The following is a 22,803-nucleotide window of genomic DNA, read 5'->3' as shown; positions in this document are numbered from 1 at the left end:
ACCCTCTGGCTAACACTGAATACCACCGCCGGTAGCAAAAGCCGCCCAGATGCAGATACGGTGAGGCACGTGTGGCTGTTTGCAAGGTAAGGGGCCAATCTGCATCTCTATTCTACATCTCCACATTTTGTGTGGTTCAGATGATTTGCAATCCATACTTGAGAACATAGTTTGAACAGGTTATTTAAACATATCACCAGAAAGTTTTGATCGAATTCATTCATTCCAAATCAACCTAACCAAGCAGGTCATGATTCATGAAGATCAAAATCGACTACATAACCACCAGTGAATCTCATGTATAATCCCATAAACACTTGTACAAACCGGAATCCCAGAACACAAAACATGTCAACTGAGACGCCAACCAAGAAATACTTCCACGAGGAAGTATTCCATTGTCCAGACCAGCTACCAATCACAGCAGGCTCCAACAATGACAAATTATCCATCTACAAATAGAAACACAATAATCTGAGCTCGAGCTCTTAGTTGACATCAAGAAAGCTAACAGCAATAAAAGGCTATTTTTGCTCTATGCCCATGAATTTCATTTGTCATTGGATAAAAATAAGGTGACAAAGACGGCAAGAACAAATAGCATGGGCTAGACTTCATCCAAGATGACCTCCATCGCACTAATCACAGGCCTATAGAGATTTACAATGGGTCAAAAAAACAAATATTTTGTACAAAAAATAAACAGTTTTGTAGTGGCTAATAGCCTGATTGTCAATTATTTCTATCAAAATCAACTGGCACAGAATATGGCAAATTGATAGAGAATGGTTATAAACACATGCTATCATGGATGTTCCTTAAAATCTGACCAGACCTGTGGATTTGAGGTGACGGGATTATAATCTGCTACGTTCCACCTAGATACTGTCACACATCATCATTGCCAGCTGGGCCAATACAAAAGAATCAGTGTCCCTTTTACCTCAAATTTGTAATTCATGATGATGTTACATTCAAACTTAGAAAGATTCTATTTAAATATTAAATTCATGAACAGTTCAACTTTAACAAAACCGCAGGAAAACCCCCTTCCAAGAAAGAAGTCTCTGGTATGGGCAAACAGTCCACAACTTCAACGATAGATTGCTCAAAAATGACATTATTTGGGAGTCTTTGATGTGGCGCGATAAAATGTGGCACAGCAGCTGCTGGGTTATCACATTTTGCAAGAATACAAGAAACAATAAGAAGTCCTAGCTCCATACATTGTATGGGCCATCATAAGAAAGCAGAGGGTTTATTTTTTCCATAGTCTGTTACATGATTACTTATTAATGTGGAAGTGCATGATACAAGAATTTTGATGCAATTCCTTAAAATAAAGATGATGGTCTCCTCTTTCAGTAAATCATTCTGACGCATAAACTAAAGATGGAACCAAGCCATCAACAGTTATTAGTAAGGGAATCTTTAATGTTTATCACCTTTTGGGGCCTGAAGTTCATCTAGTTTCATCTTGACCTACAACAAGGGCCATGCAGAAAGTATAAGCTTGGTTTCAACATGAAAAACTTTATTATCATATTTCAATTTCGAGTTGGAAATGTCTATGGTTTCCATGGTGGTTATTAGATGGAGTCTTGAGGCCACAGTGTCACAAACCTTGAAACTGCATGAGAATGCCACATTATCCTATTCTGGTTCATGTAAAAATCAAACCGTTCAACTAACTACACAACTGGTGATCCTGGGTATTTTGTGTAATACAGAAAAACATGAAACATATCTAATGGAACTGAAACCAAGGACCACAAACTGATCAAAACATGTTGGTTATGTCGAAGGTGATCTGGTGTAAGCAACATATCTATAGTGTATAGGATAACACATTCTAGGGACATCCTACAGAGGATTGAAGATTGCTTTGCGCACAATTTCAACTGAAAACTCTGGGTAGTCTAGTCAGAGCAATGTGAACTCCTACTTGTTCAAATCGAACCAAATCTCATGCAGTAGTGGTAGCATTAGGTTGATGTTCCACACAATGTGTGAGCTTAAATGTTCCACAAGCAAAAAGGGGCAATCCGTTTGTTTGGTTACACAACATTAACTTGTTCTGCTAACTTGTTGCTGAAAAAAAAAAACATGCGTGAGACCAAAATTATCCCAAAAAATCATATTTTTATCGCTGCTTTAAATCAGACTAAAAGTTAGAAAGATGATTGGTATGCTTGTGAATTGTGATCAGCCCATAGCACTCTGGTATATGGAGATAAACAGATATGCTTCATAATTAAAGTCATCTAAATTTGCAAAGAAAATGAAATTGAGGTCATGGCAGTCACCTTCGGAGAGCCAACCGAATCCCTTGCAAGCCGGGGCGGCGAGGAGCGAGGTCATGAGAGCCGAAGCCGTGGCGCTGTGCATGGGCATCAACGACTCCAGGCACACGCTGCTCATCTCCACCGGCGACCTACAGATTCGAAATCACAGGCATCAAAACTTTTCATCCAGACCAAGCAAATGGGGGACAAAAGGACGACGACTCTACGACCCAAAAGCTAAGATCGCGCGCACCTTAGGAGGACGCGGGGAGCAGAGGTAGGCAGGCGCCTCGGCAGCGGAGCCGGCCCGGCACGCGAGGCTGCTTTGGCCGCCGCGCTGCGGAGGGACGAGGGGGCGCTGGATCGGAGGAAGGATCTCGCGGCGGCGGCGGCCATTGCGGTGGCGAGGCGGGTGCGTGTTCTGCGCTGTGGTGGCGGGCGCGGCAGGAGAGGAGGGGCGGAAAGAGAGATGCTAATAAACCCTACGGCTATGCTGGGCTCGGGCAGGAGCCGGCGGTTGGTTGGGATCGTGCGCTAAACTGGCCCAGTTTTTGTGCGCGGGCACGGCGTGGCCGCATGAGGCCGTCGTCAACTCGTCATCTTGGGTGGCCACGCGATGGCCCGTGTGCGGGCAGGCCGGAGGCCTCAGCCTCTCAGGCCCGTCCGCGCATAGCCTCCGTTGGGTTTCGTACGTGCGTTGCACGGCAAAACCTTGCGAGACGAGGAGCTTTTTTATGTTTATATTTCGAAAAATCAAAAATTACAAAACTAGGTGTCAAGATTGCAAAAATAGGCTATTGTAGCTCGTTAGAAGGGTGATAGAAATGGATGTTCTTCTAACGGGTGGCACCTTTAAAAAAATAAAGATGTCGTTCTTCCAATAAACGGTAGGTTAAAAAATAAAATAAAATATTATGTTTCATTGCTCTTAAAATTCAAAACCTATCGAAATAGTAATGAAAATTGTAGAAAAAAGTATGTTGTAGATGATGCTATAATATATCTCTCAAAAAAATTATATTCAAATAATTACTTTTACAATGAGAAACAAAAAGCAAATTTCATTTTACACAGTTTCTTGTACAGATCATATTTTTATCTGATTTAAAAAAAAAACTAGATCATAGTATCATATATATCATATATTTTTTCAGATTTTTTATGACTATTTTGAGAATAATAGAACTTTTTTTTTAACTTGTCACCTGTTGGAACGACGATGTCTTTATTTTTTTTTAAAGGTGCCATCAACAATAACCTATTTTTCTAAAAAAAGTCAAACAGACACTTAGTTTTGCAAATTTTTATTTTCGAAATATAAAAAAAAAACGCGAGATGAGCGATTGGTAGGAGCTGGGAACGTCGCACCAGCCTGCGTCGCGTGTTCCATGCCCGTCAACTACCGGACAGGAAAGTTAAGCCTGGGCCGTAGCCCGTGGCAGAGCACTTTTGCGCTTCTAACCCTAATTGGCGGCTTAATCCAATCCGTACGCAGCCATAGCAGATAAGCGTCCAAATACAGTAGCATAGCTGCTGAACAACAGCTGGGTTTCGTTCATCTTGAAGGCACTTTTTTCCGAACCTGAAATTGGGAATGCTATGTTTAATGGACCGGAAGATCTGTTGCATCAAGTAAAGTAATGGGACGCTGGTTGGTGTAACCAGCGGGATCCAATGTCCAACAGGCAATAGTTTTTGTCATGCACCTTGGAACGTCAAAGTTATGGCCTACATGTCTATTGCGAGCCACTGTGGTAGGGAATATGTCAACAGTAGCCTTAAATTTTGTGCTTACTGTATGGAAAAAAAAACTACATACAGAAGCAAAGTACTCAGGTGTTCGTGCAAGAGAATGATATATTCAACCGAGCAAAAGAGGCACACAATAATATGAGCCGTATCAACCGTGCCTTTGAGGACGGAAGCTTAATTGATCATTTCTCTTTGCAGCCACACGAATTGGATCCATGCACCGACAGCCGACAAATGAATAGTAAGGTGGACGTACGCAGAAGGAACAAGTTACACATTACATTGTAAGCACACGACTTATTCACTGGTTGCGTCACTAAAGAAGTGCACGTACGCATGCACATTAGAAGCTGGATCTACCCCCAAGCTCTCGAGTAAGCTAGGAGCAGCCCATGCGAGACTACTCTGCAACGGAGCAGCACACAACATGATCGCTACGAGTAGTAGTAACAGGGTACTGACGCATAGCACCACGCTTCGCTTCACTCATGGAACGTATCGTCCGTTCCGGCCTTCCTCCTGGAAGCCGTTCTGGTTCTCCACCGCCACCCCATTCCCGAACTCGTCGCCGTTGCGGTATTCGTCCCCGTACGCCGCGTTGCCGTACCTCCCGCGTCTGTCGCCGGCTCCACCGCGGGCGTACCCGGCGCTGAACTCCTCCCCGGGGCGCGCCCACACGGGGTTCGACTCGCGGCCGTAGCCGTACCTGCCGGTGTCCACGTCGTAGTAATACCGGCCGTTCTGGTACAGCCTCGTGTCGCTCATCCCGTAGTCCTGCTGCTGCTGCTGCTGCCTGCCGCCGCGGAAGCCCGTGTAGTAATACGGCGGCCGGCCCCTACCGCTGCCGTTTTCGGGGAACGGCTCGACGCGCTCGCTGCCTCCGCCTCCCGCCGGAACGGTCTCCTCCTCGGTATCGGTGGTGGTCGGCACGTTGGTCGTCGTCGTCAGCTTCTCGGTGTTGTGGTGCACGCCGCGGCGGAAGTAGGCCGGTGGGTAGTTCTGCTCGGGGCGGCCGTACAGCCCGTAGCCGCGGCTGCTGCCGCTGGTCGACGGGCGGGAAAACGTCGGCCCGCTGTTGGGGTCCGCCGCGTCCGGCACGGCGTTGGCCGCCGCCACCGCCTTCACGGGCTCGACCGCGGATTCTGCTCGCGTGATCTTGCTGAAGAACAGGCGGCCGCCACCCCATGCGTCAGCGCGTGGCGCCGCAACGGCGAGGAAGGCGGCGAAGAGGAAGAGGCGGTGAGCAGAGGAAGCCATGGATCGAAAGCGTCGGTGGGTGGCAGCTACTAGCGTACTACAATGCGGCGTTGCAGTGCGGCACTGTGTGTGTTTCCGTGCGCGCCCACTTATTTATAGCCGTGCCGATCCAGCGACCACCGACGGTGTGGGGCAGTTGGTTTTGCAGCGAACAGCGGTAGAAAGCAAATGGGAACAGAGAGACAGGACGTGATGAGATGGGTGCGATCACTGATCAGGCTGGGGCGCGGCGATGATCGCGGGCTCGCGGGGGCTGAGGGGGTAGAGCGTGCGTGATGGAATTTGGCGCACACTGCATGTGAGATCTAGGAGGCACGCCCACACAGAGGTCTCGCATTGATGGAATCATGACCCGTGAGGTACGAACAGGGGGCAGGGGATTAAGTTAAATTCGGCCGTGTGCATCTTGGCAGCGTGAGTTTTTAAATGTGTGTCGCTCGCTCCACATGATCAATTATCATGAGCGTGTGTTAGCGAGGAACTGTCACGCCATAAGGCGCATGCTTTGGTTGTAAGCAAAATCCAATGTTGACCATCTGATTAATAGTCGACCGCTACCGATTGAATCATTGTATGCACTACTTGCTTAATTGTAAATGTTCATCAGAGGAGACACAGGTTGTCAAACTATACCTGACAGTTTCAATGAACCAGAGAAGAAATCATATCAAGTTATGCCAGCACTGTTCTCCAGCGCAGGGCCGTATCTTACCATGTACAAGATGAGCGGCTGCACAGGGCCTCCACTAATTTAGGGGCCCCTCTTTAACCATTTTAGTTAATAAGCGCATTTGAAATTAGAACAACTAGGTGTTAAGGGATTATTTTCTAGATTTACAGTCAATCAATTATCACTCAATACAAATTAAATGCATAATCTAAATAGAGATAATATTTTTCCAAGAACATTAAACAAGAGTTGCATGCGATGGTATTGGCGCAAATCAAGCATTTTTTGCTTTCAATTAGAGTGTATAATTAATTAGTGAGTTAATTGTGCATGCATATCATCCTTGCCTGTTGCGGTATTCAGTGAAACTTGACTAGATTGTCAAGCCTTATTGGGTTGTGAATGTGCAGAATAAGACATCTAATCAACTTTTTGATCACGTCATCGATGGACTATAGTTGTTATGTATTCTATCTGAATGCACATATATGTTTTTGCTGGATCTATATCAGTCAAATACTTTTATTTCGACCATCGATATATACTGATCATATAGAGTTGATATCTCAAAGATTCTATCATGCGAAGCATATTTATAATATAGAAACTCTATGATTTGTAACAATGTATTACTATAGAACTTAGTGGGCTAAGTGGTACATTTAGACAATTCAATGTCGACTTGTGTTTGCTGTTAGAGGCAGTATTTTGGACTTGATCATAGCTTTGGTACGGGGCCTCCAAAATCTACGGTACGGCCCTGCTCCAGCGCTCCCTAAGCCGTCAACTCGTCTTTGGCCGTCTGAACACGAATAATCATAGGGGAACGACGTGTCGTGCTCGCCGCTAACCTCGCGCCACAGCACCGAGGCCCCGACCTGCGCGCTCTCGCAGGCTCACGGCTGAGAAGCGCCACTCCCTCAGCTGCGCCATCGAATTAAACCCGTTCTCGGACGACCCGCGCAGCGCTGCAGTCGACCAGGTTCGGCTTACCGAAAAGTCACAGTTACCGTGGTAATCAATTAAAAATTTTAAAAAAATTAGATAAATTTTATTTGATAAATTTTGAAAGTTGGAAAAAAAATCGTGATTTTAGCCGCTCGGTAACCGGTCGGTTTGAACCGGTTACTGAGCGATTTTTACGATTTATCGAACGGTTTTTTTAAATTTTTCGTATTATTGGTAACCGCTCGGTTTTCTCGATTTATCGAGCGGTTTTCTCGATTTTCAGTGAAATTCAACCAAAAAAACCTAAAAATTATCTCAATCTTATAAAATCAATAACTAATTCATCTAAGTTTTAAATAAGTAAAACAAATTTTGTTGGTTTTCTTGTAACATGATCTACATGATAAAAATATTTATACTCATAAAAAAGTTCAAAATTTTCTGTGAGAAAAATGTATTTGTTAAACTAAGTTAAATGCATAGTTTACTCTTTGTTAATCCAAAAATCATAAAACTAATTTTGTTAGTCTTCTTACATGATCCTATATCTTTGAAAAATACATAAACTCATGAATTTGTTATTGTAACATGCAGAATTATGTAAATATGTTGCGACTAGATTAATTCATAACTGACTCATCACACCTCAAAAATTAGTGAAACCACTTTTATTAGTTTATTTATACTATGATTTACGTAGGAAAAATAATATTAGACATGAAAAAGTTAATTACAGTGTTGTTTCTTAACATATTCACTTTATACTTGTGAACTTTGTAAAAATTATAGAGAAATTAATAAAACTCTAAATAAAGTGAAATCAATTTTAAAGATCCTCTTAAGATACGTTTTACACAAGAAAAATATGTGTTTGCATATTAAACTTTTACTTAACATGAGTTAATAACTGAGACGTACGTTTCAATTTTTTTTCTTTTTTTCAAACTTCCTCACTATAGAATATGATACAAATGACATTATGTTTGAATTTTTTTTTCATAGAAGTTCTTAGAATTGTGTCTAGTTTTTTTTAGCTTTTTTTGGAATTGTTTTAATTTTTTTAATTTTGTCAAATTTTTTAATTTAAATTTAGTTACTGTTTAGTTTCTGAAATCAAACCGAATTAAGATGGTCGGTTACCTTCGGTTTTTTAACCCTGCAGTCGACTCGGGCCACTCCTTCCTGGTGCCGACTTACCGCAGACACTCTTGCTCACACACCGGCCACACGGTCATATCCGGCGTGACTCGCGGTGCCACTGTCCGATAGACGAGCGCGCGCGCGCGCATCGCATCGCCGGACTGCCACGGGCCAACCAATGTACATTTCAGCCCAGGTCGGTGCAGGAGAAGCGCTAAAAGCCCGAAACTAGTCCGTTTAGCCCTAAGCTCTGTGCTGTCAAGAGATAGTGGTTCGTTTCACTTGAGCCTCAAATATTTTGGACTTGAGCTTTATATGGGCCATATGGCTATGCCCCCCCCCCCCACTACCGTTCTACTGGTTACACCCAGAACAAGGACCGATTTTAACATATAAAATTATTTTAATACTAGTTATGTATCCGTGCATTGTAATATAAAGTATAAAAACTTCACAGAAAATATTAAAAAAACACAAGGGAAACAAACAAAAAGCAAAAAAACTAAACAAAAATGAGACTCAAAGCACGTGTGACTCACTTGGGAGGGCACGTGACTTATGAGTTCCGCACGGGACTCTTTTGTTACTTTTTAAGAAATAGTAAATAGTAGTAGTTACATGCACGTGCATTGTAATAGGAAAAAAATCATGAGATAATATAATTGACTGAAAATTTAGCTCAAGTTTGACATGTTATGCTAAGCTACCAGAATAGATGTCTAATGATAAAGGAAAATTGCTCATAATTGATATGCAGTAAAACTGATAAAACTTGATAAATTATCAAATAGCTATGGTTACTATTGGTCAGAATCAACATGCCCATCGCAAAAAAAGAAAAAGGTAATTAGACACCTACAACTCAATCCTAAGCCGCAATTCTTTGTCCAATAGCCGCAGTATGTTGTGATCGTGCACCTAGATGGGGACTACAACCTTTATTTTGATTTTCTGGCATATTTTCTAAAAAGGCCGGTCCGATTCCTAAATGTTGGGCCGTACGGTCCAACTTCCTCTAGCCCATGTGGCCTTTCGGCCTGGTCCGATGGCACGTCTGCTTTTGTTCCCTTCAAGGTCTTTTGCATGCTTCCTGCTATGTGATCATGAAGCTGAATAGCTGGTGGATGGGCTATATAATTTTGTTGGTGTATCTGCTACATTCCCTCCAAGATTTTGCACATGCTCCTTTTCCGTATGACCATGAAGCAGATAGATGGGCTGTATAGTCTTGTAATGCTAACGACAGGTGTTCTATGTTTACACAATCCCATGTAGTTTTTGAATTCTATGTGCAAATTTGTTCCTTTTTGTCATTATGACATGCTAACCAACTCCATTTTGGTCTAATTCACAACATGTCGCTTCTATGTGACCTTACTTTCTAATTGTTATAAAAGAGCTGCATGGAGTATATATCAACAATAAGTGCTATATATAATGTCTGCATGCACCTATGACTAATACCTTCAAAAGGTTGACTTCAACAATTTTTGCCAAAGAGCAAGGCCCTTTCCCTAGCTAAATCAACTATGTATTATGGGTGTCGTTGTGATTAATGGAAAATTCATTTCATCGCTTGCTTTTTGTTCCTTTCTATTTATGCTTCATCTATTGATTTATTAGGATTCCTAATGCTTTATTTCACTAATTGCTAACTGACATTGTTCCTCATCTCTTTTAATGGTATTTATAATGGTTACTTCACCTTATTGTTCACTAATTTGATTTCCCATCTCTTTGTCAGCTTGAACGTCCATAATCTTCACGTATGACATTATTCCCGTCTTAAAATTTTGACACGAAATAGCTGTTGACCTCCTTTTTGTGGTTTGGTGAAAAAATTGCAGTAGTATGTTGGTGACAGAAATTAGTTTGTATTTGGAAATGCAGGAGAGCAATGCATTAGTCTTTCAGATACAGCCTACCGGTGCTTTGGCTAAATGATTCAGCTGTACGATTGAGCATTCGTTTGTGGTATCGAAGACGCGTCGGTGAGACAAATCATGACATTTGTAGTGTGTTTCTGTGCTTTATGAACTACTACTTGGTTTGCCAAGAAACAAGGTAAGTTGTTTCTGTGATTTTATTTCCCCCGTTTCTGTTTGCCAGGGACAGTGGATTCAGTCCAGGCATCTTGCAGTCTTGCGGGTTATATTGTCCTGTGCTAAAATTTTCTCAGGCATTGTATTTACCTTTCTCAATTAATTTAAGGTTTGCTATAGCGCCAAGCATTCCAGAAATTGTCAAATTTAATTGTTCAAGCTTCAAACAAAGATTTTGAACTTTGTTCAGGTTCCACCTTTTTGTTTTGACACCCAGCATTAATGGTTACATATATCTTCTTTTAGCTTCATGCCATTGATAATACTATATATCATTTGGGGGTAAATCTAGAGCACAAAAGACCATACAGAGGTGTCAGTTTTTTGATAGCACCTCAAAATAGATAACAAGGCAAAAAAATCTTTTATGCAGATAACAAAAATAAAAGCTTTGATCTTTGCTTTCATATATTCCAGCAGAACATTACTAATTAATTCTCCCGAAGATTTTTTTTTTGTTTGCTTTGTAGGCCACAGGAAGATGTTTTCTTTCTGTTCTTTTGAGTCTCAATCTAGCATATTCTTCGTAGTTTCCATTTTGGCTAGACAAATGCTTTGTGCCTTTTTCTTATGGCAACCTCGAGGCTCCTACTTTTATATTGTGTATTTTCACATGCTTTAACACTTCTTACAGTTTTGTTGTTGTTGTGTTCATGCTTCCTGCTTCTGTTCAATTTCATGCATCCTTTCTTGCAACATTACGAGAGGGAAGCAGCATCAGGCAATTGCATGGTGCCAACAGTATTTTTCGTTTCTATTAGTTCTTTCTGATTTAGATTTTAATATCCATGATCAGACTCAGCTGTCAAAATGATTGGACTAAATTGGTGTTTATGTTCAGGATGTTTTAGTGTTACTTCAAATTCCATATGCATGTTGTCTTTGACCAGCTGACTGAACCGAACCTTTTTCCTCAGCAGGTTTCAACTAGCAAGACTAAGATATATATGGTCCTTGGGTACTTAAATGTTTAAGTAGGAGAGCTATTCGATGAAAATCGTAAGGATTCTGCTCACCTCTTCAAAGTAGGGAACGTGCGAATAGTACGGCGGTAATTTTAAGTGTGAGACTAACAACAGGGTTCGAATTCTAGTTCTAGTTCAAAAGGCCCCTCGCTGTGTGTTCTGTGTGTTCTCCGTAATCGTGACACGATCGCTCAATAATAGCATGAGAATTGTAACTAACTTTCAAGGGCTTTTTTTTTACCTTAATACAATACTTTCGAAATGTCTCTCCTCTTGGGTTGAATTTTTTTATCTCTTCAAACTAAGCATGATTTATGAACCAATAAAGCAAATTCTTTGTTTCAAATAAGATTTCAAATGCATCTCTAACTCTCTTATGCATGACAAACATTACCAACCATGCGCGATCAAGACAACCCAAACACAATGGGTGCAACTAGTGCGCCTTCCATCCTAGATTATGCATCAGCAAAAGGTTGTTTGGAAAAATAGAATCCTGCATAGGAAGAAAAAAGGAAAGATGAACAGCGGAATTAACAGAAAAGATGAGAGATTGTATTTTGTAGAGTTTATAGGATAAAATAATTTAGTTTAAATATCTATTTTTAGTTCACAATAAGAATAATATGACTCAATCAAATATCATCAATATATTCACAACTCTAGCTTCAAAATATTATAAAAATAAAGATAATCAGCTCTACAAAATTTTAGCGCTAGAGCCGTAAAAAAAACCCTTTTCATCGCCCGTGAAGCATTGTTAACCGGGACGACCAAGATAGGTCCACCAGGGCGTCCGTCCGTAACATGAGAGTAAGTGAGCAACCAGGCGGATCCAAAGAAAACGAGGGCAGCTCAGCCGAAGGCGACGACGAGTCACGCCACGCCCTAGCTAGTGGCTAGCCCCCTACCGGGGAAGTGGACACGACCGGCGCAAGCAGACCGGCTCTATGTCTTGTCACCCGACGTGTGCCACCGTGCCCCACCGGCAAAGGCACCAGGCAGCGAAGCGAGCGAACTCACCACTCGCCTGCAAAAAGGCGTCGCGTCGTCCCCCGCGCGTCTGCTTCTGCTGCTGCCTGCCTGCCTGCCTCCCTCACGTTTCAAAAGACGAGCAAAGACGAGGTGGGGGGAGAGGGTCAGACAGGGAGACCACCCTTAGAAAAACGTCAGCGCTGTGCAGGGGAGTGGAGGAGCGCCCCCCGGGATAGCTGCTGCCGCGGCAGAGCGGCCTTGGCCCACACGACCGGTAAATAGTGAAAGCTACGGGTAAAGCCATAGACGGGAGCCAGATCCCGCGCCACGGGCCCGGCAGCGATGCAAGCTGAACGATGCATCAGCATATTATCATACCCGGCGAAACGGCCAAGCGCGTCCATCACACGGCGGTACGAAGGCTTTTCGTTTGGTTGGCTACACTAGACCGTTGCTGATGCTACAAAGATGACGCATGTGCATGTATGTCGATGTCCATGTGTTCCGTGGACGGGGGCAGTGGCGGCATGAGACGGCGATCCTACCACGTTCCCGTATGACCACGCCACACCGCTTTGTTGCGTTGAGGTGGACCGGACACCAGTAGCTACCACCACTACCGCGTTACCTGTCTTACACGGAGACGAAACGGGCAGGCGGGGCAGTGACGGCCTGACGTGGGGAGAGGGCTCAGTGATTAATCTCTGTGTACATGTACTTATCGGTTATTTATTGCGGCAGGGGGCGATCAGATCCGTCCGTCGACTGCTAGCTTGGCATTGAAGGGCACCGGGGGGCGATGCATGGAATTACACATGCCCAGCCACGGCATGAGAGAAGCGCTGCTCCTACCCGACGCCCTTCGATTACATAGCGTTGCGTATGACCTACAGCTACAGGCCATCTCCTGACCTACAGACGCTATTCACCCGCTGCAAAATGCTGCAGCTCCTCCTCCCTGAAGCCAGTAAGCTTGGCTCGAGGCATCTTAAGAGATGTCTAATATGGCTTCTTATAGCTATTTTTAAAGATCTTAGGTAAAAAAATACCTCTCTAACAGCTCTCCTATCTTGTTTTTAATTTTTAGTAATCTTTAGAACTCCCCATCTATTCTAGCTATTTTTAGTGGAGTAGCTCTTATTCCCTGTCTGTCCGGCCCCAACGCTCGCAAGCCACGGAAAAAAAGCGCGACTGAATCCATCGGTGACCTCTAGTTCGCGTCAATGTCAGCTTTGAAAGCTAATCAAAGGTGGTTTTGTTCTCATCTCCCGTGTCATAATGTCATCCTCGAGAACATCATCGTCGACGGAGAGTACACAAGCCATCTTGATCCCCAGCCCAAATCGAATCCGCCTTCCATGGCTGCTAGACCGGAAGGGGAGGCGATGAGGTTGCTGCCGGTTTCTCCTATATTCAACCACTGAAGAAATGGGCGACGACAGTCGGAGACTTGGCCGTATGCAAAATGCTAGGTCTGGTGATCGGCCTTGCAGTGCTCTAGGAGGACCTGGCGGCAATCGAGAAGATGATGACCATGGCCATGGATCTCGTGCCCTGGCTGCTCCGGATCAGGGACACGACACACCGCCTCCACGACATCCTTGACGAGCTTGAGTATTGCTGGCTCGGCGCTCGCCTAGCCGAGGATTCAGAAGGTAGGTACGCGACAGTGCGGGGCTTGGAGGAGCTCATCGGGTTGAACAGGAAGGAGATGAGCTGACGGTTGGAGTTCAGCTATCGGTGAGATATGAGAGTGAACCGTTGGAATATAGGGATTATAGTACAATGAGTCTGTTGGAGAGTATAGTAATACTACCTCTGTTCTCTTTTAATGTCGTTTTTAGCCTTCGATACACATAACAAAGTTGTAATAAATTCTTTTATACATGACATATTTATCTCTCTCGATTTCTCCAACATTCAATAAATAACATATAAATCATCAATCCAGCACACTCATTAAATTGGAATTCTATTTTCTAATAGACTTTAATATAGAAACTCTAATAAAATACTATATTAAAAATTTAAAACGACATCTATTTAAAAATAAAATAAGATGTCTATTTGAGAATAGAGATAATATAAAAAAGAAATCTTTTAGATATGACTTCTGTATAAGAATATAATAATTGAGTTTTAGAAAGATGCTCTAATCCGATCAAACGGATCAAGACGAATTCCAGTCCAAAACCACGTTCGAAAACTCGAAATCACACCGTTCCAAGACCTGATGAGGTAGAGAGAGAAGGGGGGGAGAGGGGAGTAATGTGAGAGGAAGGCACTGTGCTCTCTTTGCCCGAGGCGCTGGCGGGTGGCCTCCCGGTGGGGGAGCAGTGGCACCTAAAGCAGCAGCAGGCTGCTGCGGCCGCGCATGATGGCCAGTAAGCGCGCAACAGCAGCGGAGCGGCGCGCAACAGCACAGCAGCCTAAGAAAACCCGGCGCCCAAGGGCAAAAGGAAACAGCCCGTCCCATCCATCCCTCTCCTCGCCCCACACCAAGTTCCCCCAACCCAACCCCAGTGGCTCTGCTCTGCTCTCCTCCCATCACACCCGCACCCCACCTCACCTCGCCTTGGCTTCGCTTCACATCACAGCCCACGAAACAGGAGCGTCATAAAAGCATGGGCGTCGCATGCTAGCCACAGTGACGCAGCGGCAGCAACCCAGGAGCCAGGAAGCAACAGCGACCGGCATCGATCGCGACAGCCGAGATGGGAGGGTGAAGGGGGAGGAAGCGGTCGCCGCAGGGGCAGAGCAGCATGGGGGCCTGACTGACTGAGTGAGTGACTGACTGGGAAGGAGATGGCTGGAGAGCAACGGCCTCGGAGGCATTAATGGGGCGCTCCTGCTCCTCGTCCTCTTCTCTTCCTCTCCGCGGGGTCGCGGCCCGTTTCGTCTTTTAACCGGCTTGTCCTGAAGGCGGGCACGCCGCAAACGGCACGGGCTCACTACCGCGGGGGGCGGAACCGGAACCGGAACCGAAACCCTAGTGGTGGTGGGCGGCTGGGCGCCATGGGCATCGATCTCAATATGGTGGACGTCGAGGGTGAGGAGCGGCAGCCGCCGCCGGCGGTGTGCCGGGAGCTGTGGCACGCGTGCGCGGGGCCCGTGGTGGCGCTGCCGCGACGGGGCAGCTTGGTCGTGTACCTGCCGCAGGGCCACCTCGCGGCGGCAGGCGGACGCGGCGGGGACGCCTCGGTGGACCTGCCGCCGCACGTGGTGTGCCGCGTCGCGGACGTCGAGCTATGCGTGAGTCTACTGTGCCATATTGTGAGGGGTTTTAGGGGTGTGGCTGTATTGGGGTCTGGGGTTCGATTGTTTTGATGAGGGGGCTCGCATGTCTGTCTGCAGGCGGAGACGGCGACGGACGAGGTGTACGCGCGGCTGGCGCTTGTGGCGGAGGGCGAGGTAAAAGTTTTACCTGCTCAGTCACTCGATTGGATTCGCATGCTCACGGGTGCTGGGGGGATTCATGTTCCCCGTGATTGGATGAGATTTTTGGGGTGTCAAATGTGTCGGTCCAGTTTCGTTTTCAGTTCTGGGTGTGGTGTAGGAATGCGTAATGTGTGCGTGTGCGCTTTTGGATTTCGTTTGGCTTCGGTTGCTCAAGAGGATTCGGGAATGGAGAGACGCTTTTGACGAAGTAGACATTTTTAGTTATTTGTATAGTTCTTTCTAATTTTATTGAGCTACTTTGTTGCTATTTCTTGGATGAAATAGGCATGTCTTCGTGTAATGTGGTTTCATTTAGCATGCCTAGCATGCAACTGTTGGCGTGTTACGTACCTGATAAATCATTCCAGTGTGTCATCTATGGTGAACAATGACGAGCTGTGGGGTTTATTTCCTGAAAGATATGAAACGAATATTTTGTGTGTGGAATAATACCGTTTCTATAGGCATGCTTCATGCATGAACTGCACATTTTTGTTGGTTCAGGCATTTGAGAGAAATCTGCGTTGTGGTGGAGTTGAAGGGGAAGATGACATGGAGGATTTTGATGCTGAAAGGAAGTCCCGGATGCTGCACATGTTCTGCAAAACACTCACGGCGTCTGACACAAGCACGCATGGAGGGTTCTCTGTTCCTCGCCGTGCTGCTGAGGACTGCTTCCCACCACTGGTGATATGGCTGGATCTTTCATTGGGCCATTGGGCTCTTACAAGCTCCTTGGCCTGCAGTGCTAACCACTTTTGGTTCCTTTGTTCCTTGATAGGATTACAATCAGCTTAGGCCTTCTCAAGAGCTTATTGCCAAGGATTTGCATGGAGCAAAGTGGAAGTTCCGTCATATTTATAGGGGTGAGATCAGTGTTACTGTACAAGGAGTGGGCAACACCCTTTTTACAATATGTGTTAATAAGTTGCGAGTGAATGTTTCATATGACACTTTTATATGGAACTTACAAATGATGTTTCCATATGCTTGTTTATTTCAGAGGCAAATAAAGACCAGTGCTAAAAGCTCTGTTATTGTGTTTATCTCTTTAAAACAAGAATACCTAAGCTAAATCATGGAAGAATATTTTAATCACTATTCTGAAATGTATGTCAGATGTTTCTTTGACATTTTGAATTCCTATTTTCATGACAATATTTTTTCTTGGTTTTGGATTGGCAAAATCTTACTGGTATGAATTCTATTGCACATTTCTACTTTTTAGTGTTTTGTAACTTTTGTTCATGATTATATTATGCTATATTACCATATATCTTGGAATATTATGTGTACAGAAAAGATTATTTGCTGTACTCAAGCAGTACCTTGTTTCTTACAAGAATTAGTGTCTTTGAAATAATGGCTGAATTGATCTCTGATCTTAGTGTTGCTTGAGTTACTTTTATCATCCATTGTGAATTGTTATTATGATGGAATTGCTGTTGGTTATTTTCTAATTCAAGCAAGTGATGAAATTTCTTCGCATCCCAGGTCAACCTCGTAGGCATCTCTTAACAACTGGATGGAGCTCATTTGTCAATAAAAAGAAGCTGGTTTCAGGGGATGCAGTCTTATTTCTCCGGCAAGTGCATGAACAATTTGGTAGCCTTAACTACTTAGTGTTCTTATTTGTTCTATTCAACAAAGTATTTTTTACCTCTGTAGTGGTGATGATGGTGAACTAAGACTGGGTGTAAGGAGAGCCATTCAGCTTAAAAATGAGGCCCTTTTTCAAGATTTCAGTAGCGACAGTTCAAAGCGGCATACATTGTCTGCTATAGCTGATTCCTTGAAACATCGAAGTGTCTTTCACATTTCCTACAATCCAAGGTTTGTTGATTAAACATACATTATTCATTTCAGTATAGCCAATGTTTCTTTAAATGAGACATATAATACTGACTGGGTACAATATGATGTTGATCAGATGATATACTGAAGTCGAATTCTTTTCAACAGTAAAGTTAAGAAGTGATCGTGGTTAAAACTTAAACTTTGACATATTGAGGATCTTTGTTACTTTGTGTATTTTTGCTGGTTGAACTTTTCAGGCCTAGACCTTTGTTATATTTGTATGCCTTGCTTGCAAGAAGGCTTGGTTTTCTCCCTTTACCGACGTCTCTGGATATATATTGTACATATCAAGACGGGCAATGGGAAAATGACAATTTTCTGTCATAGTTACTTCCACAATATTACAATTTTGTATTTCTGCTAGTATATAACAAAAATACCAGTCAAACTCCCTGTCAAAATAGGTTTCTATGTTCAATACCATGCCAAGTAAATAGATACTTTTGAGTGGGTTAAGAATAAAATATTATGACAGTTTTCAATTTGAATTCTTGCTCTGCAGAGCTACCGCTTCAGAATACATTATTCCATATCGGAAGTTCATGAAGAGCCTCAACCAACCACTTTGTATTGGAACAAGGATCAACTTCCAGTGTGAGAACGAAGATGTTAATGAAAGGTCTGTCCTACTCCTTTCAATTCAACTAAATTTTGGCTGTATGCAATACTTTCTTGTTTCTTACTTTTTATTTTTTAGGCGGTCTGGAACGATTGTTGGCAGTAGTGAAGTAGACCGCATGAAATGGCCTGGCTCAAAGTGGAGAAGCCTGCTGGTATGGCATTTCAACTGATTTTATTAAGCTCCATACTCTGATTCTCATTATTGCCATCTGTCTGGCAAGCTTTTATAAATCTATTCCTGGAGGTTGTTTGGATTCTGGTAAAGATGGTTTTTAGTGTAGTCTTGTGTTAATTAAGGGAGTTAAGGGAAGAGAATGGTAACACATAAATGAGGAAGGTCCTTAGCCTGTTGCCCATGCATGTTATACCTTTGGGCTTCGACCACTAAAGCAGGGACTTGGCATATAACTCCTACCACAAGAGAAATACGACAGCACAGACTATAGTAGCCTCATGCCTGTGTTAACTTGTTATTGTTGGCTAACTGATGGTTATATGTAACGTGCATGCTATACTAAAACTCTTAGTTCACAAGGTAGAGTCACAGATACACTATAACTCTCCCTAACCGGCAAGTTTATGGGGAGATTTGAATCAAACCACCTGCCTAAATATTATAAAGGATTAATTGACCAACTCCACCTTACACAGATGTCGAAAAAAAATATTACCATGCGATGTGCCTAGTAACTTAGAAATTTTTTAGGTTTTGAGTTTTGACCTTCAGCTACAGGTATTTGTCCCCAGACCACAAACAAACATACTGGTGAAAATGTTTGCCAGGTAGCAAGAACTGATGATGTTTGATCTGTTTTCCTTTGTGTTAAGAAAATAATATATGCAATCCACCGATGATTAATTCAATTTATAACTTTGAGTTATGCAGATTAGGTAATATCTGCAAACTAAGTGTTGCCTTTACATACAGGTAAGATGGGAGGATGGTACTGACTGCAATGGTCAAGATAGAGCATCTCCACGGGAGATCGAGATAGTTGGTAGTTCAGTCTCTGTTGCCCATTCACTGTCCGCATCCAGTTCTAAAAGAACCAAGTTGTGTCCTCAGGGAAATTTGGACGTTCCAACTATGTGTAAGTTCCCATAGCACGAGGCTAATGTCTGTACACATATACACTATCGTTTAACTGTGTACTAATTGACTGTTGCATTAGATAACACAGGGAATGGTTGTATTGACTCCGCGGAAACTGGAAAGTTACCCAGGGTCTTGCAAGGTCAAGAATTGATGGGTTTTAGAACTCATCGCATTACATGTGCTCCTCAAACAGCCGAGGTTGCACAATTTCAATCTTCTGATGCTAGGAGGTTCCTTACTAATGCACGAAGCTGCATGTTGAGTGGTCCAACAAGCAGACTAGCGGTGCAGAACTCCGGTTTTACCTACCAATCTGTAGGCTTCAATGAATCTATCGGATTCTCAGAGGTCTTGCAAGGTCAAGAAATTTCTGGGGCAGTTCCTATGTTCCAAGGAATGATGTCTGAGGCATGTTCAGTGAAAGGCGGATATGGGTCAAATAGTTATATGCGTACCTCAGCTGTGAATGGATTATCAGCTGCAGCTCAAGAATGTTCACTCACACTATCTACTCCGCCAGCAGCACAAGTGCCCTCTCCCTACCCTGATCATATGTTTAACCGGACAGTGGTTTCACAGCTTGGATTGGCAAGCAAGACTAATGGCGAAGGTGCAAATGGCAGTCAGCCTAGCCCATTTGATATACCGTGGGAAACTCAGACCAGAACACAGCATGAAGCGCCTGGTCAAATTAGTTTGGAGCAATTTGAGACTAGAAGAGCTTCAGCACCTGGAGATACTGCCAAGTTTGGATCTGGTGGAAGGGAGGTTCGCAAAACTAGCTGCAGGCTTTTTGGTTTTTCCTTGACCGAGAAAATCTTGCCAGCAGATGATGATGGTGTCAAGGAAGGGAACTATGAGACTGAGTGCCAAAATCCACGGATGCTAGACTTGTTTGGGTACAACCGCTCCACCCCGAGTGCCGCTCTTCCAGCTCTCTGTGCCGCTCCCTTGGGAATGTGATGCTCCTTCAATGATGTTCAGAGTACTTCCAAGTTACTCAGTAAGTTTTACTTTCCCAGTACTCCACAGAGTATGCCGTAAGCTGCCTTTTGACCTCATCGCCTCTGTTGCTCTGCACAAGCTAATTAGTCATTTGCACAAGAAGTCAACGAATGATCTTTGGTGAACCACTCCTGTACATGCCTCAGCTAAACACCCCAGGTATTATGGTTCTGGTCTCAGGTGTCCTGATGCACTCCATGCAGTTTTTTGAGGTCTCATATGAAGCCCACAAAGTGCCATGGTCTCTCCATGTACCCCGTATGCAAATCTTTATGGGATGGTCTGTCAGCTTTGATGTACCGTTTATGTATCAAGTAAAAGCTCCTGTCACTTCTGTAGCTATATCACGAACCCTGGTCGCAGTTACCCTGTGTAACACTAATGCTATGTTGCTTATGGACCTCTATTCTGCTGCATTGCAGGTGGATTCTTTGGTTATTCATCGCATGAAAAACCATGTTCTTTCTGGTGTCCGTAGGGATTATTTTTGCGTTTTACAAGTATCTGTTACACTGAAGAGTACGTGGTGGATAGTCTGCTTGTGCCATATAAGAAATCAAGGGTACACCTCGATCACTGACCGAATCCCGAGGACGGCCACGATCTTGTAACCGCTGAAGCCCGCGTCCTCGAATATCTTGCGCCACTCGCGCTCGTCCCGCTCGGGGCTCCCGACCACACCCATCATCATCACGTCCCACAACAGCTGCGTCTCGGTGGCCCTCTCGTCCGCCGGGCTCGATCCCACCACCAGGTCCATCACGATCACCCTGCCGCTGTCCTTCGTCGGGATCGCCTCCCTGCACCGCCGTAGTATCCGCACGCACTCCTCGTCGTCCCATCCATGCAAGATCCACTGCACAACAAGCTCGCAACAACCGCAACGTCATTGTTCAGCATTTCACATGGCAAAGTAGCGGTGAGCTGATGGCGAAGCCAAGTGTTTCTGACCTTGAGGAGGACAGCGTCGGCCTTGGGGACGTGCTCGAACATGTCCCCTGCGACGAACTCCACGCCGCCGCGTTCACCCGGCGGGACGCTCGCGACGACGTGCGGCAGCTCCAGGACGCTGCACCTGACGTGCGGGAACGCGGCGGCGATGGCCCTGGCAGCGCCGCCGGACCCGCCGCCGACGTCGACCAGCGAGGCGAGGCCCCGGAACACGTAGCTGTGGTCGCGCACGAGCACGTCCGTCACGAACCGGCCGTCGCACGCCATGGCGTCGTTGAACGCCGCGCCGAACTCCCGGTCGTCCTTCGCCACCGCCCAGAAGTCGCGGCCGTGCGCGGCGTCGAACGGGACGCGCGCCGCGGCGTTGCGGGCGTCGGTGGCCCGGAACCAGGACGCCAGGGACATGGACGGCGACACGATGACCGGGTGCAGCATGGCGAGCGCGAACGGCGAGAGGTCCTGCCCACCCGCGCCGGGCGAGCACACGAGGAGGCGCGAGAGAGGGGTGAGCCCGTAGCCGGCGGCCGCGTCGTCGAAGGAGAAGAACCCTGCGTGGGCGAGCAGCCGCATGAGGCGGCGCAGGTACGGCGCCCTGGAGGGCGGCAGGGATAGAGCCGCGACAAGCTCCGGGACCGTCGCGGCGCCGCCGTGGCGGTGCACGGCGTCGGGGATGCCGAGCTCGACGGCGCACCGGAGGGACATGGACCTGGTGTACGCGAAGACGTGGTTCCAAAGCTCGGCCTGCGCCTGCACGAGCTCGGCGCCGGTCTCGAGGCCCCCGTTGCGGCTGGCGTCCATAGCTCGCTTGCTTTGGTGAGTTGGTTGCAACTCCGCAAGACCTTGCAAGCGGCGGCTGGGTTGGTGGTCAACGGAATACGGCGTTCGTGTAGTTTAATAGTAGCGTTTCGTTGCTACACGTTGGAAGGTCCCTAGATTCTCGTCCCTCCACTCACGCTCCATGAAAGTCTTGCAAGTGCGTGTATTATATGCAGAAATCGCAACATCCGTCCTCGCAACTGAGTATGTATTTTATATTAATCTAAATATCGCAATTCATAACATCATCATCTAATTTTAATAGAAAGAAGAATGATGACTATCTGAATAGGAGGGTGAAGGTGATCATATTGTTTAGATTTGGTCATCTGTAGTAAGTTGTGAGTAGTATTAAGATGGTGATCGATTTGTAAGAGGAAGAAAACAATTCTTGTATAGTATATTGGTATAAATATAGTGTGATAGAGACGACCTTCATAGTAGATGGTAATGGAAGCGACGTGCAGACGGAGTCGTGCTCTCTTGTGAGGATCATTGACGTCCTAAGAGTACGGTAAATTAAAATACTTAAAAATTTAAACCAAATTGGCTTCAAAAACTTCACAAGATAAATCTATCTCAATTTCTATCTAAATATATTCTAAATTTATCTGGTGTGTCTATTCTACCGCTCAAGATGATTGTTACCTACTCTAGCAAGGTAAATTGTAAGAATGTAAATACGGAAACGTAAATAAGGTATAGAAACAAACTCGACACAAACAATTTTTATCATGTGATATTGATGACATAAATGTCACCCCTAGTCTACGTTGGAGCTCCACTAAGAATATGTTCCCGATCGGCACTTGGTCATGACTCTTGAGCCACTAAGCCACCAAGTAAATGTCTCAAACCGGATGAGCCACTAAGCCACCAAGGTAAGATCTCACCACCAACATCTCTTCCGGTCACTTACCGCTGT

At 44.9% G+C, this 22,803-nt stretch overlaps 4 protein-coding genes across 12 annotated transcripts; 1 reads left to right on the top strand and 3 right to left on the bottom strand.

The window, feature by feature from the left end:
* Positions 1 to 204: 204 nt before the first annotated feature.
* On the bottom strand, positions 205 to 2,771 carry LOC133908766 (protein NUCLEAR FUSION DEFECTIVE 6, mitochondrial-like). 8 transcript variants are annotated; one of them, XR_009908262.1, is made up of 5 exons: positions 2,539 to 2,770; positions 2,307 to 2,434; positions 1,446 to 1,482; positions 836 to 908; positions 205 to 650 (listed from the first exon to the last, which is right to left on the bottom strand). XR_009908262.1 is itself a non-coding variant. In XM_062350918.1 (4 exons), the coding sequence occupies exons 1-3, from the start codon at positions 2,679 to 2,681 to the stop codon at positions 1,463 to 1,465; spliced, it is 291 nt and encodes a 96-aa protein (XP_062206902.1). In that variant the 5' UTR covers positions 2,682 to 2,770; the 3' UTR covers positions 205 to 452; positions 1,446 to 1,462. The 8 variants fall into 8 exon arrangements, 4 of the variants coding, with proteins under 4 accessions (XP_062206902.1, XP_062206901.1, XP_062206904.1 ...); XR_009908263.1 differs by having other exon boundaries at positions 205 to 452; XR_009908261.1 differs by lacking the exon at positions 1,446 to 1,482 and having other exon boundaries at positions 2,539 to 2,771.
* A 1,425-nt stretch (positions 2,772 to 4,196) lies between these two features.
* On the bottom strand, positions 4,197 to 5,382 carry LOC133908764 (uncharacterized). Its single transcript, XM_062350914.1, has one exon. It carries the CDS (start codon positions 5,292 to 5,294, stop codon positions 4,524 to 4,526), a length of 771 nt encoding a protein of 256 aa, XP_062206898.1. The 5' UTR covers positions 5,295 to 5,382; the 3' UTR covers positions 4,197 to 4,523.
* A 9,174-nt stretch (positions 5,383 to 14,556) lies between these two features.
* On the top strand, positions 14,557 to 20,584 carry LOC133908762 (auxin response factor 3-like). Of its 2 annotated transcripts, none has more exons than XM_062350912.1 (10): positions 14,557 to 15,346; positions 15,449 to 15,505; positions 16,037 to 16,219; positions 16,314 to 16,398; positions 17,027 to 17,117; positions 17,201 to 17,365; positions 17,892 to 18,008; positions 18,087 to 18,162; positions 18,939 to 19,101; positions 19,192 to 20,584. In XM_062350912.1, the coding sequence occupies exons 1-10, from the start codon at positions 15,110 to 15,112 to the stop codon at positions 20,067 to 20,069; spliced, it is 2,052 nt and encodes a 683-aa protein (XP_062206896.1). In that variant the 5' UTR covers positions 14,557 to 15,109; the 3' UTR covers positions 20,070 to 20,584. The 2 variants fall into 2 exon arrangements, with proteins under 2 accessions (XP_062206896.1, XP_062206895.1); XM_062350911.1 differs by having other exon boundaries at positions 19,183 to 20,584.
* Positions 19,662 to 21,990, bottom strand: LOC133908763 (trans-resveratrol di-O-methyltransferase-like). The gene is made up of 2 exons (XM_062350913.1): positions 21,063 to 21,990; positions 19,662 to 20,967 (listed from the first exon to the last, which is right to left on the bottom strand). The coding sequence occupies exons 1-2, from the start codon at positions 21,858 to 21,860 to the stop codon at positions 20,668 to 20,670; spliced, it is 1,098 nt and encodes a 365-aa protein (XP_062206897.1). The 5' UTR covers positions 21,861 to 21,990; the 3' UTR covers positions 19,662 to 20,667.
* Positions 21,991 to 22,803: the final 813 nt, after the last annotated feature.

Source organism: Phragmites australis, chromosome 2, assembly GCF_958298935.1.
Source record: "Phragmites australis chromosome 2, lpPhrAust1.1, whole genome shotgun sequence".
Classification (NCBI taxonomy): Eukaryota; Viridiplantae; Streptophyta; class Magnoliopsida; order Poales; family Poaceae; genus Phragmites; species Phragmites australis.
The sequence above is the reverse complement of the archived record's forward strand: the minus strand, read 5'-3'. Positions and strand labels throughout refer to the sequence as shown.

Excerpts from the sequence above, each read along its gene's own strand:
- LOC133908766 (XM_062350918.1), bottom strand. The coding sequence starts at position 2,681 with ATGGCCGCCGCCGCCGCGAGATCCTTCCTCCGATCCAGCGCCCCCTCG. Across the intron at positions 2,435-2,538 it reads GCTCCCCGCGTCCTCCTAAG|GTCGCCGGTGGAGATGAGCA; the intron begins GTGCGCGCGATC and ends TCGAATCTGTAG. Across the intron at positions 1,483-2,306 it reads ATTCGGTTGGCTCTCCGAAG|GTCAAGATGAAACTAGATGA; the intron begins GTGACTGCCATG and ends CCCTTGTTGTAG.
- LOC133908764 (XM_062350914.1), bottom strand. The coding sequence starts at position 5,294 with ATGGCTTCCTCTGCTCACCGCCTCTTCCTCTTCGCCGCCTTCCTCGCC.
- LOC133908762 (XM_062350911.1), top strand. The coding sequence starts at position 15,110 with ATGGGCATCGATCTCAATATGGTGGACGTCGAGGGTGAGGAGCGGCAG. Across the intron at positions 15,347-15,448 it reads TCGCGGACGTCGAGCTATGC|GCGGAGACGGCGACGGACGA; the intron begins GTGAGTCTACTG and ends GTCTGTCTGCAG. Across the intron at positions 15,506-16,036 it reads CGCTTGTGGCGGAGGGCGAG|GCATTTGAGAGAAATCTGCG; the intron begins GTAAAAGTTTTA and ends TTGTTGGTTCAG.
- LOC133908763 (XM_062350913.1), bottom strand. The coding sequence starts at position 21,860 with ATGGACGCCAGCCGCAACGGGGGCCTCGAGACCGGCGCCGAGCTCGTG. Across the intron at positions 20,968-21,062 it reads CCGACGCTGTCCTCCTCAAG|TGGATCTTGCATGGATGGGA; the intron begins GTCAGAAACACT and ends CTTGTTGTGCAG.